Source organism: Oncorhynchus mykiss, chromosome 4 (assembly GCF_013265735.2).
Source record: "Oncorhynchus mykiss isolate Arlee chromosome 4, USDA_OmykA_1.1, whole genome shotgun sequence".
NCBI lineage: Eukaryota > Metazoa > Chordata > Actinopteri > Salmoniformes > Salmonidae > Oncorhynchus > Oncorhynchus mykiss.
In genome coordinates this window covers 17,631,109-17,648,777 of record NC_048568.1, presented here as the reverse complement: position 1 = coordinate 17,648,777, position 17,669 = coordinate 17,631,109, and the positions used below count along the sequence as shown (strand labels likewise).

Sequence of the window (17,669 nt, the reverse complement as noted above, 5' to 3'; positions counted from 1 at the left end):
TGGAAATTAATATTTGTGTCATTCTCAAAACTTTTGGCCACGACTGTGTTCTAGGATTATTTTTCAATTGGATGCTAGTGAAATGATTTAGGTTAACCGGTTGTAACTGGTAGGAAGTGATTTATTTTAGTTTGGGCAGAGGGATTCGGGGGATCCCCTTGTAGTTTTCCTGTGTTATAAATGTGGCAACGCTGAAAGGGAACCTGAACTGGTTGAAGGGGCTAGTCAGAACAGCAGATGGTATGGATCATGTCAAGCCACCTTTGGCCTCGTCTCATGTAGCCTCATTATTAGTACCATGTTTGTTTAGTCGATTTTAATATAAATTGTCCTGCTCAGGGTCTCTAGTCTCCAGATTAACAGTTTCATTTAGTTGGCAGTTCACTGCAGACAGATGCCTCCACATAGTGCTACAGTAGCTGTGTGATTTATTGAGGAATTGTGCTGCTACGTTAACACTAAATGGTCTCTGTTTAGTGTAAATAATGTTCTACCAGGTCAGCTGATCAGCATCCGCTCCACAGTAACGTTCGTTACAACAGAACACTATGGGCCACGTGTTCAGACTGTCTGGCTTGTAAAGTGATGTTCCATTCTGTCTGTCTTTCTCAAGGGTGCTGGACAGGACAAGCTCGGGATCTACATCAAGTCTGTTGTGAAGGGAGGTGCGGCTGAAGTGGTGAGGGTTTTAGATCATGCCGACTCCATACAGAATGACCTCATCTAGATTGACTCACAATGTTGCTATAAAATGACTTCTCTCTCCTTCCCTCTCCCTACTCTGTGTGTGTCTGTGTGTGTGTTACATTTGTTTTTGTGTGTTTAGGACGGTCGTCTGGCTGCAGGGGACCAGCTGCTGAGTGTGGACGGCCGCAGCCTGGTGGGCCTCTCCCAGGAGAGGTAATGCCTCAAACTTCCCTGACCCGCCTCGCCCCGGGTCACTCCCCAACACAACACCAATTGGACCTTGTGTACAGAACAACCTGGGTTTAGGAGTGAAACAGGACACGTAATGTCCTGCTGTTGTTATCCATATAAAGCTCTGAAGAGTGGAGAAACCAAGATGAAACCGATAGGGTACATCAAGGCCAATTTGAAACAAAGAGCTCTTTCAGTAGCAGCAGTCACACCATAAGAAGGAAATTAGCTCAATCGCGTAGAACAAGCAGAGACTATCTACAGTGCACTGACTTACAATGACCTCCACTATGTTTATGTTGGGTCTAGTAGTAATGAATAGCTTATCCTTGGTTCACACCTCTCTCAGATTAGTTAGAGCGTTGGGTTAGCGCTTTGGCCCAGTAACTGAAAGGTCGCTAGTTCGAATCACCGAGCCGACAAGGGGAAAACTCTGTCTGTGCCCTTGAGCAAGGCACTTAAACCCTAGTTGCTTGGTAAAGGCTGACCCTGACCGGTACCCCACTCTCTGAGGGTGTTTCGGGGAGAGTTGGGATATGCAAAAAAAATCCAAATTCAATTTCACACATGAGTGTGACACATACTTGTACATAGGATAAATATAAGCACCCACCATAGAAACGATACCCTTTCAGACAAACACACACAAACCTTTTGGACATTTTATTTTGGTTTCCAAATGCCAAAACAGTTGAGGCTCAGTGCTCAATCTATAACATTGTTATCTATTCTCGTAGGGGGGAAAAATGGGACTTTTAAAATTGAATTGCCACGTTGATTTAAAAGCACACGGCTCATTACACTTTTATATCTGCTTGTAAACTGACAACAGAATCTGGTCCAAGTCTTGAATTTATTGATTGCTTTGAGAAGTTTGTTTGTGTGTGTGTGTCTGCCAATGATTAACCACAAGGCTTGAGCACCAAACAGACAGTCGAAAACTGTTGGGAAATGAACTTCTTCTAAATAACTATTGCGTATGGAGAATGCCATTCCTGATACAGTACGGTTAACTCCTGGTCTGCCAATGGACAATGGAAGTCTCATAAACATCAGTCCTTGGTACTGCCATGATGAAAAACTAGAACTTTGGCATATTTGCTTTGTTCTGTTGCATTCAATCATCTTCCCAGTCCAATGAATTCTGAATCCCATTAATATCTCTTCTCAGGGCTGCAGAGTTAATGACGAGGACAGGCTCTGTGGTGACACTGGAAGTGGCCAAACAGGGTGCTATTTACCATGGCCTGGCCACACTCCTCAACCAGCCTTCTCCTATGATGCCCAGAGGTAAGGGTCTGCTAGGACAACGGGGGCACTGCTGGTAACTATGGTCCATAGGGCGCAGGTAAAAAAAGTAATTCACTATATAGGGAATAGGTGGCCATTTCGGGTGCAGACAATGTCCCTCCTTGTTCCCTGTAACGGTCTAGAGTCAGAGGAAAGCCGAGGTTTGACTAAGTAGATAATGAGGGTTTGTAGGCTCCAGATTCCATGAAATGTCAGAAGCAAAAGTCTACTTTGTTTTGTTTTCAACATTCAGCCTCTAGACTTCTGTGGTATTGGAGCGAGACGGTTGTAGTTTATGGGGCGTTGGCTGGCTGGTAGTGTTTGTACTGAGACTGTGACTGATAGTTAACAATGTCCATTGTACATGTACTGTCTGCTATGGTTGGCTCATTAAGGGGCGGCGGGTAGACAAATTGGGCCAGTAACCGAAAGGTTGCTGGAATCTAGATCGAATCCCGAGCTGACAAGGTAAAAATCTGTCATTCTGCCCTTGAACAAGGCAGTTAACCCACTGTTCCTAGGCCGTCATTGTAAATAAGAATATTTTCTTAACTGTCTTGCCTAGTTAAATAAACAAATATTTTCCTCCTTTTCCTCTCAGCGTTACAAGGAGGGCGTGATAAGAACGGTAAACTGAGACCAAAGAGTGAAGGCTTTGAACTGTACAACAACTCAGTCCAGAACGGCTCTCCAGAGAGCCCCCAGGGTGACTGGCAGGCCTACCCAGAACCAAAGAAGTTGAGCGGGGAGGAGAGACTACTGAAGAACCGGGCCGACCACCGCTCCAGCCCCAACGTGGCCAGTGAGTAGATGGGCGATTCCAGCGTTATGGACATTAGATTTACATGCTAAATTAAGGGGTCCATTCTGTCTCACAAAATAGAACTGTAACTTTTGCTGTGTGAGTATAGCACCCATTGGAAGGAGTGCATACCCCAAAAACTGGACTTGTTAATATTGACCTGTTGTATGTTTTTCTTTGTGTTATTTATATTTTGTGGTTTGGAGAAGAAGAAAATATATATAATATATATATATATATAATCACGTGTTGGAGAAATTAAGCAAATAAGAAGTATTATGGATGTTACTTGAAATGGCATTTTGGGGAGACTGAACATATTAGCAAAGGTCTGAGTTTGTTTTAGGTCAAATCATGGATTGCCATTCCGAAGGAAAGGCTTGGCTGAACACAAAAACAATAAAATGAATATTGTCATTTCTATTATTACTTTAGAGAGGAAAAGCAACTCTTATGGATGTTACACCCTCCGTTGTGGACATTAAGAGTCTGAAATAGACGTTCAAATTTACAAGATTTCTTGATCCGACTCTATCATAACGTGTTGTCATTTGGAACGTTTTTAAAATGTCCGCAGAAGGCATAGTACAGGGGTGTCCAACTCTTTTTTTCCCCCCGGGGGGCAACGAGGTCCGGAGGGCCGCACTGAAAATTGGTTGTATTTCCTTGTCGTCAATATTTGCAATGCATAGTCCTCTGTCAATCATTTCTGGAATTGTGGATGCTCCCTGGCTGTTTTGTGATTATTAGCGAGCTGGACAGTCAAGAAACTGTATGTATATGTAGGTCCATTATCAATCCTAAAGAGTTTCCATTTGGTTTAGTCATTTTAAAGTATATTGAGTTTGTTTCAGTTAAATGTTTTACATTTTTACTCAAACCCCCCTCGGGCTGAATTGGACTCCCTAGCGGCCCGGATCCGTATGTTTGACACCCCTGGCATAGTACTTTAGGATTGAGTAATTACAGGTAGCCTTATACAAGGCCAGACACCACACCATAACAGGTCATTTTCTATCTTTATATACAGTACCAGTCAAAAGTTTGGACACCTACTCATTCAAGGTTTTTCTTTATTTTATTTTTTCTACATTGTACAATAATAGTGAAGACATTACAACTAGGAAATAACACATGGAATCAGGTAGTAACCCAAAAAGTGGTAAACAAATCTAAATATATTGTAGATTTTAGATTCTTCAAAGTAGCCACCCTTTTCCTTTGACAGCTTTGTGCACTCTTAGAATTCTCTCAACCAGATTAACCTGGAATGCTTTTCCAACAGTCTTGAAGGAGTTCCCATATATGCTGAGCACTTGTTGGCTGCTTTTCCTTCAGTCTGCAGTCCAACTCATCCCAAACAATCTCAATTGGGTTGAGGTCGGGTGATCTAATGCAGCACTCATCACTCTCCTTCTTGGTCAAATAACCCTTACACAGCCTGGAGGTGTGTTGGGTCATTGTCCTGTTGAAAAGGAAATGATATAGTCCCACTAAGCGCAAACCAGATTGGATGGTGTATCACTGTAGAATGCTCTGGTAGCCATGCTGGTTAAGTGTGCCTTGAATTCTAAATAAATCAGACTGTGTCACCAGCAAAGCACCATCACACCCACCACCACCTCCATGCTTCACGGTGGGAACTACACATGCGTTCACCTACTCTGCGTCTTACAAAGATACGGCGGTTGGAACCAAAAATCTCAAACTTGGACACATCACACCAAAGGAGAGATTTCCACTGGTCTAATGTTCATTGCTCATGTTTCTTGGCCCAAGCAAGTCTCTTTAATATTTTTACCAAATAGGGCCATCTTCTGTATACTACCCTGTCACAACACAACTGGTTGTCTCAAATGCATTAAGGACAGAAATTCTACATATTCACTTTTAACAAGGCACACCTGTTAATTGAAATGCATTCCAGGTGACTACCACATGAAGCTGGTTGAGAGAATGCCAAGTGTGCAAAGCTGTCATCAAGGCAAAGTGGCTACTTTAAAGAATCTAAAATATATTTGTATTACACTTTTTTTGGTTACTACATGATTCCATATGTGTTGTTTCATAGTTTTGATGTCTTCACTTCTATTCTACAATGTAGAAAATAGTCAAATTAAAGAAAAACCGTGGAATGAGTAGGTGTGACCCAACTTTTGACTGGTACTGTATATTGACTTTTCTGGACACTGGATTAAGTCTATGTATTTTGGGGGGTTTCATTGGAAGAAGACACTATACTGCCATGTGTGAGAAATGCATTTCAGCATACATTTTCCAAAAGAATCTTAGCTAGAACACATTTTCAAGATATCACCAATTGCTTCAGTAAATGTCTGATGAACGAGCACACGACGTGGTGAATGCACAAGCTTCTGGAGCTTAAGATATGATACGTCGATGTCCATCACATCCATATCTGTTATGGATGTTACGGATATCATAACACTGATACTGATAAAGAAGAGCGAAGCCAATTATAAACCATATAAAACCTTGATGAAAGTTAGCCTTACAGAGAATGTTTCAAAAGGATCTTTTTGGATGTTACATTGCCTGTCCCAGTCAGCCACTATCTTTACAGGACTGTAGAACACGCAAATAAAACTCAAGGCACTTAAATTTGTCTGTCTTGCTTCATTAATATCTTGTCATAGCTAACACTGGGGGACAGCTGTGAGTGGAAAAACAAGCTCTGTGAGCCCTTTCTAAAAGCCATGAAATATGATTAACTGGAAAGTATTAATTGAAACTTGGCCACCTTCTCTGTAATCATAAAAATGCATGCAATTTCCTACTTAAACTTTTCAAATAAACTCCCAACACATGGACCTTTTGTGCTGGGTTGGAACAAAAACCTCCAAACCCCATAGCGCTCCAGGGCAAGAGATGGCGAATGGCAGGTTGGCATTTATTGTCATGTCTTTCCCTGGAGGCAGCTCTGCAGAGTGGTCACTAGCTAGCACAGCCACAAAGTCATAATCTCATTTTTAAACCTAACCTTAATAACCCTAATGCCTAACCTTATATTAAGACCAAAAAGCAAATGGCCCATCTAGCGGAAATCACTAAGTTCTGCCTCCATGGCAAGATTCATGACAATAAATGTCAACTTGCTGGTGACGGGTGATCACTGGAGTAGTGTGTGCGTGTGTGTGACCACTGAGTTAGTGTCTGCTCAGCTCTGACTACCTGGTGTTTTTCCTCCAGACCAGAGTCAGAGTCCAGGAGGAAATACCGTCTACCCAGGAGGACCTGGGACAAAGATCACCTCCGTCTCCACGGGCAACCTGTGTGCTGATGTGAGTAACCACAGCAACACCACCAGTCAGAGGAATGTCGCCGTAACATATCTCCCTGAGGAAGGTCTACTCGGTCTCAGTTATGAGACCAGACCACACCAAGACATTACCAGTCACACAACTGGACATGTCACACAAGAGTAGGACAGGACTGTGATCCAGCACAAGACGATACATTATTGCAGCGTTCCCTGTGTTCGATCTGTTCTTCTCAGCTCTCACAATCAAAACAATAACCAAGATTACTAAGAGTCATTATCGGTGGTAAAATCACAACGTTCCAGTGTAACTGAAAATAGCTTTATCTATTGTTCCCCCTGTAATAAATCCTCATCAGCTCTCCAACCACTATCACTGATGAGCTACCCAGCTGTGGTGTTCGTGTGCTGCCTCTCCAACATTCTTATCCTGTCAACAAACAATGGTCTCCCTGAGCACAGGACCCCACCGCCATCTGCTACCGTTAATAACACTGATGCCGGAAATCTGCACCGTGGCCACGAGCGTTTGGTCTAGTTTATCCGACGTCTCTTAGCCAACCGTAGTGCGTGTTCTAATCGTAGTCCCCTTTTTCTATAGGACGAGCCCTCTCCACCTCGTCCCGAGGCCTACCCAATCCCCACTCAGACCTACCCCAGGGAATACTTCACCATCCCAGCCTCCAAGTCTACAGACCGGATGGGCCCGGCTGCGGGGCAGTTATACACTGACGACAGGGGCCCTCCTGGCTCCATGGAAGACCACCACAACAGCAGCATCGCCATACAGGTGGGCACACAGGCAAAGGAATCATGCAGAAATGTTTTGTCTGAATAGCATCTCTCATACTATACCTGCATGTTGCTAATTTATACATGTACTAGGTGTAAAAGTGCTGTGCTGCTCTTGCACTGTGTTAATGTTTGTGTATGTGATTGCTGTGTCTGTCCTCTCAGCGGATGGGCCACTCTCAGGAGGAGCTGTGTGACCTCCCAGGGGGCTACCCTCCAGCCCCCCTGCGTCCTGAGGACCTGGTCCACCTGCAGCAGCAGCAGAGAGAGGCTGACTACCAGCGGGGCAGTGGGGAACACTGGGTCAACCACCACCAGGTCTCCTCCTCCGTGGAGTCCTCCACCTCCAGCCAGGAGCACCTCAACTACTCCTCCAACAAGACCCAGAGCAACCACAAGAGTGGCCCAGGACGCTGGAAGACCCCTGGCCCCATCGCCCCGCACCCAGGCCCCGTGGCTCAGGCCACACGCACAGACCTCCCACCCCCTCCACCGCCCCCTGTACACTACCAGGACTTTGATTCCCAGCCCGACCTGCCCCTACCCCCCCCTCCCTCGGCCTCCCAGCAGCAGGCAGCAGCCGCCGACCGCAAGAAGCGAGAGGAGCAGCAGCGCTGGTATGAGAAGGAGAAGGCTCGGTTAGAGGAGGAGAGGGAGAGGAAGAGGAGGGAACAGGAGAGGAAGCTGGGACAGGTCCGTAACCCATCCATGCCTGTAGCCCACAACAACAACAACCAACATGGGGGAACACTCCCCCCTCCCACACAGCACTATCAGATGCCCCCTCCCCAGTCCCCCATGCCAATGCAGCAGGTGCCCTTGCCCTACTTCCCCCCCCAGGGCCAACAGCAGGCCCAGCAGCAGCAGCCCCCCAGGCCCGAGAAACTGTCCACTCTGCCCAGAGCGACGACCCTGCCCCCTCAGGGTAACCCAATGGACACAGTGATCAGAGAGCTGCTCCCCCAGCAGCAGCCCCGCACCATCGAGCGCCGGGACCTACAGTACATCACCATCAGCAAGGCGGCGCTGTCCTCCAGCGACAGCCTGTCCCCAGACCCCTGGAAGAGAGACGCCCGGGAGAAGCTGGAGAAGCAGCAGCAGCTGCACATCGTAGACCTGCTGGACAGGGAGATCCAGGACCTGCAGGCTAAGCCGGAGCGTACGGCCGAGGAGAGCGACCGGCTCAGGAAGCTGATGCTGGAGTGGCAGTTCCAGAAGAGACTGCAGGAGTCCAAGCAGAGTGATGAGGAAGATGAGGAGGATGACGACGAGGACGTGGACTCCATGATGATCATGCAGCGGCTGGAGGCGGAGAAGAGAGCAAGGGTGAGCTGCCCTGGAGAGCAGGGGTCTAGTGTAGCACACTGGAGAACATGGAGAAGGTACGCTGTGCTATAGAGAATCATACAGAACATCAGGGAGGTAAGGTGTATGGAGGAAGACTTGTGGCCCAAGATGTTCAGTGCTGAGATCATTAGATTCACAGACTCATCATTGATTACAGTAGACCCATTTATAAATTCCTGAGCTCTCTGAACATTTTGAGCCACTTGACTCACAGGGCATGACATTTCTCATGCCAAGGAAGGGCCAGCCATGGGCCAAGCAGGGCAGTGGGAAGATAGGAAATGGAACTAACTGGTCTTAAAGGGATACTTCAGAATTTTGGCAATGAAGTCCTTTATCTACTTCTCCACAGTCAGATGAACTCGTGGTCTCTGCGTGCAGTTTGAAGGGAGTTGCTAACAAGTGTTAGCTCAATGGATAACAATTTCTAACTGGCGTTAGCGCAATGACTGGAAGTCTATGGTAACTGTCAGCATGCTAGTAGATACCATAGACATCCAGTCATTGCGCTAACGCTAGTTAGCATAGGCCTGCGAAACTGCCTCGAACTTCCAACATACTGGATGCAGATCACAAAAACATCATCCGACTCTGTAAAGTAGAGAAAGGGCTTCATTTCCATTATCCTAAAGTATCCCTTCAATGGGTACAGAGTAGGATATGGAATTCCCCTGAGGAACTCCCATTAAGTAGCTAGCTACAATGAATGTTTTGCAGTGTGCACCTGCAACATGCTTATGCTCATTGCTTTGCCACATGCTAAGCTGAGCTGCTGTTCTCAACTGGCTGCAAGAGAGGGAGGGGCAGGATGCCGGACACACAACAAACCTACATGGAAAAGTAGAAATAGTTTTAGTTTTTTTCAATATTATGGCCATTTGGAAATGATTCATCTCCTGGTCTAACAGGATGGCCATCAGAAAGTGTTACATTCGGTAAGAAAACAGTGAATTGAATCGAGTAAAACGTCATCTAACTAGGGTTAATGTCCCTGGTCTCCTCAGACAACAGCACAGATGAACATAAACCAGCGAGTCCCCTCTAGTATATTACTCCTCATTAGTAACTGTTACAACATTACTGTCTCTGTCTAGTGAGACTCCAGGAAGTTTCCTTAAGTAGTGAGCAACATTCTTCTGAGTCCCTGCCATCTAGGCTCTGGCATCTCAGGGGGGGGGGTGGGGGGGCTCCATGCGAGGAATCGGACGGAGCGATGTGGAGCGTTATCGGTCTGAGGGGAAGTGGGCCGTACATTCACCGCTGGCTGTAATCAGCCCCATACTGGGGAGGAATGTTCCTGGCACCACATCACTGCTGCCTCTAGAACCCCTAGCAATGTTTTCACCTTCTTCTTCTATGCCCCCCTCTTCCTCTTTTTTTAATCTCTATTTACTCACTCTCTTTATCCCATGTTCCTATCCTCTGTTTTCTCTCTCTTTATCCCACGTTCCTATCCTCCTCTGTTTTCTCTCTCTTTATCCCACGTTCCTATCCTCCTCTGTTTTCTCTCTCTTTATCCCACGTTCCTATCCTCCTCTGTTTTCTCTCTCTTTATCCCACGTTCCTATCCTCCTCTGTTTTCTCTCTCTTTATCCCACGTTCCTATCCTCCTCTGTTTTCTCTCTCTTTATCCCACGTTCCTATCCTCCTCTGTTTTCTCTCTCTTTATCCCACGTTCCTATCCTCCTCTGTTTTCTCTCTTTATCCCACGTTCCTATCCTCCTCTGTTTTCTCTCTCTTTATCCCACGTTCCTATCCTCCTCTGTTTTCTCTCTCTTTATCCCACGTTCCTATCCTCCTCTGTTTTCTCTCTCTTTGATTTCCTCTTCTTCCGCAGCAGACTGCTGTCCCAGCAATCTCTGTTCTAGACTTGGTACGTTCTATCTTTACGCATTCTCCCTCCTTTCTCCTTTCTTACTTGTCTTGGGCTCCACCTGTGTTTCCTCTCCTTCATTCTCTGCCCTCCCTCATCAGGCCTGGGGGCCGGCTGCTGTGCTCGTGGGGCGGGTTCGGGAAGTTGGAGGTGCCACTCTTGGCTCTAGATTAGCCACGGGGAAGTCATCCTGCGATTCTCATTGGCTGTTGGGGACCCTGTCGATCTGTGGAACAGTGATCTAACTTGGTCTCTGTGAGAGCCCAAGGCCACACAGCCACACTAATTATTTTGGTCAGGGCTCATTTAAAGACGATATCAAATAATAATGCCTCGTAAGATAAATCATCATCATTGATTAAAACAATTCCCAGAAAGAAAAAGAAAGTCAGTAGGACACACTAATCTCACCTATAAAAAAATGAATGTAAAACTAACTGGGGCATGGTTAAATAAAGTATTTGTTCCAGGGAGGCTCAGTACCATGCAGCCGTTGTTTCAGAGCAGGGAGCTGCCTGGCCTGCTGGAAGACCCTCCCCAGCAGCGGTCACCTGCATGTGGGGCATAACCATCATTGCACCGTGTTGGGTGTCAGTCCACTTCATTCCAGTCATCCAACTGTGTGTGAACAATGCTTGTGCTCAGCCTGAATGCTGTAGAATCTCTCCTCCTCCTCCTCTCTCATTGGGGAAGTTGCACAGTGTTTTCTTCTGTCCGTCTGTAGTCATGTTTCATCTGGTGATTGACTTCCAGTCTGTTGTTTGGTCATCATGACATCAGTGAAAACAAAGTGGACACTCCTCTGCTCCGCTCTGCCATGCCGTTGTTGTTTGTTGTTGCTGCACGTTGTTGTCATTCATTCTGCATGTCCAGCTGTCGCCATGTGCCTGTCAGCAGTGCACACTGCTTCTCTCAACACAGACGACCTATCCTGTGGCAGAGTGGAAATGCCCCCCCCCCCCTCCCCCCACTAGACGTTTAACTAAGCATACAGAGCATTCCCCCACAATATCTAGACCTAGACGTTTTCAACACAACGGGCCCTTGTCTGGAAACCCGATGCCCCTGACAGGGGGCCAATCTGCTGAATGAGCCTGTGTATAGACGTGTGTAGGTGCAGACATTAGAGCGTTACCGTTGAGCTGTGACGGACTGAGGAAACACGGGCTGACTGGATTAACGTGAACTCAAGGTAGGACAGTGTGACGAGCGCATCGGTAGGTTTGCTTCAGTTGGAGATCTGAGGATAGTTTTTGTTACTAAGTTGTACTTCCACCTTTTCACCTTAGAGAGCAGGGCCTCGAATAACACTTATGTATAACACATTTGGGTCTACTATATGAAACGGTTCGATTTAACAAAATATATTCCACTCTACAACAGATGAATCTCCAAGCACACCTTTTAGGAGATCATAGACTGTAGGACGACTCCCCGGGCCGTGCACACGGTGCTGAATGGTGTGTGTGTGTGTGTAGTTGCAGGATGAGGAGCGGCGGAGGAAGCAGCAGCTGGAGGAGATCCGTAAGCGCGAGGCGGAGGACCGGGCCAAGCAGGAGGAGGAGAGACGCTGGAGAGAGGAGGAGAGGGCCAGACGAGAGGTTGATGAGAAGGTACACCTCCCTGACGGGACCCATTGGACCGTGTACACTACACAGTCCTCTCAGCAGTTCGCTAACACACAGCTGGTTAGACGGGTTCTGACAAAATATGAGACATTTCTATGAAAGTGATTTCTGTTCAGTCAGACTGTAATAAGATTATTGTTTAATATTTTATATGAATCTGATAGATCTCAATGGAATCCCGATGCAGCTGTGTTTCATTGTTTTTTGTAAAAACAATTTTGACGCTAGTTAAGTTTTGTAAAGGATTGATGTCATTGCCAGCAGAGCAGATTAAAGCAGAAAGCCACAGCCAAATCGGAAGCAGAGGACATCAGAGTAGCGGAGTGTAAACCCAGAGAGAGACTAAGCTGCACTGTAATTAAAGTATTACCCCGTGGGGATCTGCCCAGCTAATTGTAGTTTACCTCATGAAAAAGGAGTCGTGCCTAAACAGAACAGCCCACCAGCATAAGAGAACAATTATACAGTGGAAAGTAAAGACCGATCTGTGGGGACCACTTCCCTTCAGGGGGTGTAGAGGGGCAACTGAGACGGCGGCCATTTTTATAATCTGCTAACATTACCAGCTTTTTCAAGGTTTCTACTGTTCCTGGTCACTTTCCACAGAGCTGTAAGTGATCCTGTATGAAGAATTGTGAACACGCCCCTCTACAATGAACCAATCAGAGAACTGTGGAGGGGACTGTCTGGCTGGGTTTTTAGGACTCCAGTCGAGTAGTGATGGAGGGTAGTATTCAGTGTTCTGTGTACAGGAGAAGTAGTATTGGGTCAGAGAGCCCACAGCCAGACAGAATGCTCACTTATCTTAATGATGCCTGGTGGTGTTTGGTCTGTCAGGGGCCAAGTGTGGTTTTGGAGCACTGAGTGTTTCCTGTCCTCAGTCCCAGTCAGTTATGGGGATGTTGAATCACCAGTGGTCTGAGAGCATCAGCATCCAGTCATCTGACCTTTTGTGACAATGTTACAACATCCCAGCGCCATTTTGTTTTCACTGTGTGACCATTGATTTAGTTGTTTTCCTGTGAGTCATCCTCAGACCACTGGTAATCTAAAGCTCTGTAATCATGACAACGATGTCCTAACGGCATGTTCTCAAGATGGTCCCCTTCCTCTGTGTTATGTAATGTTATGAATGGATGCATGTAACCCTCCTACCCCCAAAAAGCATGGGAGTCACTTGTTGTTGTCTATGTCCGGTTGTTTATGGAATCCTACGTTTGTTGGAAGCCATTTGTCATTTCATCAGGCACTGCTTTGGAACTGCTGTTGGAATGCCCCACCCTCGCTGTGGACATACCAGAGTACAACACATCACCATCCTCTCATCGACGTCATATACCTACCCACCATACCACACACTAACCCAGGGGATCCATGTACAGAAACCAGAGCCAACCAATCTCTGTTACTAGCTGGTCCCTTTTCCAGAGCTAAAACCATAGAACCCCTCTAAAAGTCCTTGAGTTCAAGCCTATCGAATCACTTGACTGTAGTCTAACCCAAACCGCTTCAAACTGCCCCAAGCTGTCAGAAAAGTACCTGTTATCTCGCCGATGGCGGTTCTCAACACAGCGTGTAGAGGAGATGAAAAACAGCACATGAAGTACCCAGAACACAACACACAGAGTAGCCTCCCCCGCACATTACACACACACACACACACACACACACACACAGACATACACAGACACATAGTGAACAGATAAGGAAGTGGCGGACTTCTCTGGCTGTCTTGTGGCCATGGGATCCTCCCTCCAGCAGAATGTGTCAGTCCAAGACAGTCAGCCATGCCTTGGCCACACTAACAGGCTCTTCCCATTCCCTTAGAGGAGGCAGGAGGAGGAGTACTACACACGTCTGGAGGAAGGGCGGCGCCGGCAGCACGAGGAGGCCGAGCGCAAGCTGCTGACCCCTGACGAGCCTGGTCTGTACAGACCTCCCCTCCCCAGGGACTACCAGCCTCAGCCCCCCCCTCCCACTGCATCCCCCGCAACCACTGCCACTAACGCTCCACCACCCCCGCCTCAGAGAAACGCATCCTACCTCAAAACCCAGGTCGTCTCCCCTGACGCCTTGTACACTGCCAAGTTTGTCTCGTACAATGACGAGGAGGAGGAGGACGCTGCAGGTCAGGTTAAGCTCTCCGCCACCAGAAAGTCCTATGGTGACCTCCCGCCCGCGCACAAGCCGCAGCCGCCTGCGCGCAAGCCCCGCCCTCTGTCTGATGGGATCTTTCTGTCCAGCTCATTCCAGCCGCCGGCTGTCAATGCCAACAGTACTGCAGGGCAGCCCCCTCCCCCTCCCATCAAACCCAGCCTCAGCTTCATCCCGACAGGCAACTCTAAAGGTAGACACGGAGAGGAGAGAGGACACGCCCTCCCATACGCCTCCCTCTCCAGATCTCTCATTCATTCATGTTTTTTTTTTAAATATTTTTGTGTTCCTGTTTTTTCAGTAGAGTCATTCTGGCTTCCTTTTCCCTTCTCCCTTCCTCTCTGTCTCTCGACAATCCAGTAGATCTGTATTGTAGTTGCCAATCAACTTGTAATTTGTTATTTCTCCAGCCATCTCCCATCAGTTTGTTATAGGTTGTTGGAAATTCCACTCCTCCACTAGCAAATCAGATTCCGTTTTGTTTGTATTTCCTGTCCTCACCCGTTCCTCTACCTCCAATCATCCTTCTAGCAAGTAAAAGCAATCGATAAACCAACCCGTGATTCGCCGTGAACGCACTCCAGATATCCAATCATAGTACTGTTGGTGTTGCCGCCCCTCGCCCACCCATGTGTTTGGTTTTGCTGTGGTGGTGACCTGCCGCCCGCCTGCCTGCCCAGCCCTGCCGCGGGCCCCACAGCTGCTTGGGGGTGGGATTGGCATTAAGGAACACTGAGCCACTGGCTTCTTATCTATCACATTGACTCTGTGATGGGACCTGAGAGGAGCAACTCTCCTCAGGTTCACTTGGCAAAGGGGAAAAGATCTGTTGAGTGAGCCATTGCATTTGTCTGTGGCTGTTTAAAGGTCTGTCAGGGCTCCAAACCAGTCAATCACTCATTAGATTACTGAGCAGTAGTACTACTTCACTACAATCTAGTTCTATGGTTTAAATCTGTGGCACAATTATTCTGTTTTAAAGCCTTTAGTGACCCCTACTGGCAGAAGTGTCAACTTTCAGTTGTTGTCTTCTATTGCTGGAACCTGGCAAAAGTTTTAGGGATAGTCTGTGCATTTTTGGTCAACAAACCACAATAATGTACGTCTCTTGGTGAGAAGGGCATTCAAAAGTCTATTAGTATTATCATACTCTAAATACAATACCTTTTCAGTGTTTCATTGTGAGCCATAACATAGTCTACTGTAGTTTGAGGAACTAATAAGATATTTCTTAAGTAGAAATGCTGTTGGTAACTAATGATATCCACCATTGACAATCACAGGATTATGCCTTTCTATTTTAGAGACCATGTTTATAAGTGTTCTTAAAGAAAATGTGAACGCAAGCCCTCCGATGTGAACACTTTAAACAGCCATGGACAAAAGATGGCAGTAATGCAACACAGTCTTAGTCAAGAGGCTCAGTGAATGTCACCCTGCATGTCACAGCACCAGTGCCCCTGCCCTACCCAGTATGGATGATGTGTGGTGGGCCTGTTGTTAATGTGTTGCATTCCTCACTCAAATTGAGGGACCAATCACTAACCTTGCTATAATCTCACATCAACAAAACCTGCAACCCGCCCCCGCTGAATCCTAGCTTCATTCCAATCGGCCTGATGAGATCCATTGCTATTTACTGCCTCTGCTGCTTTGCTCTTCTCCTTTCAACACTCATGTATTCTGTTCACTCCTCTTTTTGGCTGCTATGACTGTTCCTGATTCTGCCCTGTCTCGGTCTCTTTATCTCTGTCTGTCTGTCTGCCATGCCTCTGTCTGTCTGTGCCATGTCTCTGACTGCCATGCCTCCTGTCTGTCTGCCGTGTGTCTGTCTGTCTGTCTGCCGTGTGTCTGTCTGTCTGCCGTGTGTCTGTCTGTCTGCCGTGTGTCTGTCTGTCTGCCGTGTGTCTGTCTGTCTGCCGTGTGTCTGTCTGTCTGCCGTGTGTCTGTCTGCCGTGTCTCTGCCTGTCCCGTCAGTCTGTCTGTGTGTCAGTGACATTGTCTAATGCTGCTGCTTCCCTCCGAGGCCATGCCGTGGTTCAGGTAACCGGTCTCCACTTGAACCACTGGCTCCCTCTGTTTACCACAATCCACTGGCAGCATCAAGGTGAAGGGCAACCCAGCTCTCTGATAGATAAGATATCTAGATGTTTTGAGACTGCTCAGATTCCACCTCCTGCTCCACTTTATCGTAAAAGAATATCAGCAAAATCTAACTGAATTGTTGGAGTTAGGGGTATTTGTGCTCGCCTTTTTTGAATGAAAGGAACACATTATCCATGGCTCTAGAATATAGAAAGACCTTTGGTTGACTTACATTACATCTGATGCCAAAGTACTGTTCTGTATAAGCTTACATTTGGCTTACTAAAATAATGAAATCCACAAACCATCAGAGGCCCTTTCTTTAGTGTTTGTTATTGGAGGGTTCATAAGGTGTTGTTTTAGCTCAGGGGACAGACCTTGGATAAGTACCAACTTATCAACTAGTCTGTAGACTGAGAGCCGGTTCTGCACCAGAAGAACTTGACCATGTCAGTGGAGTCCTGCCTCGGTTCACACAAGTCAATGTGTTTGTGTCTGCCCTGTTATCCCCAGTTTCATTCCATTTAAAACTAAAGAAAACATAATCAACATGCTTTTGGATTCTGGTTGTGCTTACACACACACCATTTGTTGGAACACAACCAGTCAGATTCTATTGGTGGGAGTTCTGGGTTAGTGTGAGACGCCAGCCCCAGCCCGCCACTGGCATGGCCCTGACAGACACATGGACACGTGAGCCTACTGATTAATGCCTACTGTGGGTCAGAGGTAGAGGTCACCTGTGGGTCAGTGATGTTCGGTTAGAAGTAAGAAATCCAGTTAGGACATCAAATCGGTCCTCATTCAGGCCCCTGTGGCTTTGATGAGCTCCTACCGATCATCCAGCGGTTTTTAAGTCGTTTTTGGCATAACAGGCTTGATGACCGTTTACCTCGGGTGCTACATGCCTTAATGGTTGACCTCCACCTTTGATCCCACACACTTGTTTCACAGACCCTGCTGCTTCAGGCGTGCCTTGGACTGTACTAACGCTATTCAGTCAGCTAATCTAGTCCCAACGGCTTGTTTTGGTCTGTGGAAAAAAGCTTGGTTTGTTGTAGAATTTGAAGTTGACTGAAAAGTTGCTGGGTACAGATAAATCAAGTTATAGCCTGGATTGTGACTTGGCAACGATTTACAGTTGACAGTGTTACGTCACAACAACTTTACATTGCCGTGCAGTACTCTTCGTGTCCTGACGCAGGTAAATGAATCCCAGTCAATAAATAGTTCATAGAAAGCGGTTCTATACACATGTTTGTACCCGGCATCTTTTTAAATCACGCTTTGGGTTTACCAGCCAACATGGTACTAAAACGAAATGAATTATTAACTAATGTGCTCTATTTCCCCAATGAATTAATTCATACAGGATTTCATTCATACACTGGAAACACAACCGGGGTTCTAGGATCAGAAGAAGGTTACAAGGACCTGCGAGAGAAGTGGACAAAAGGGTGAGGCCTGCCATGCATCTCTCTCTCTTCATAAACAGAACAT

The 17,669-nt window shown here is 46.7% G+C and overlaps 1 protein-coding gene across 9 annotated transcripts in view; it reads left to right on the top strand.

The window, feature by feature from the left end:
- Positions 1-17,669, top strand: part of LOC110521052 (afadin) — a 117,405-nt gene that overhangs the window by 97,857 nt on the left and 1,879 nt on the right. For 6 of the 9 annotated variants that reach the window (XM_036975785.1, XM_036975787.1, XM_036975784.1 and 3 more), the window contains 10 exons: positions 614-679; positions 827-900; positions 2,090-2,208; positions 2,810-3,010; positions 6,221-6,312; positions 6,892-7,080; positions 7,248-8,408; positions 11,781-11,915; positions 13,758-14,058; positions 17,542-17,626. In XM_036975785.1, the coding sequence (XP_036831680.1) occupies positions 614-679; positions 827-900; positions 2,090-2,208; positions 2,810-3,010; positions 6,221-6,312; positions 6,892-7,080; positions 7,248-8,408; positions 11,781-11,915; positions 13,758-14,058; positions 17,542-17,626 (2,423 nt within the window). The remainder of the gene's footprint in view (positions 1-613; positions 680-826; positions 901-2,089; positions 2,209-2,809; positions 3,011-6,220; positions 6,313-6,891; positions 7,081-7,247; positions 8,409-11,780; positions 11,916-13,757; positions 14,059-17,541; positions 17,627-17,669) is intronic. The other 3 variants (XM_036975792.1, XM_036975789.1, XM_036975790.1) reach the window with 2 other exon arrangements.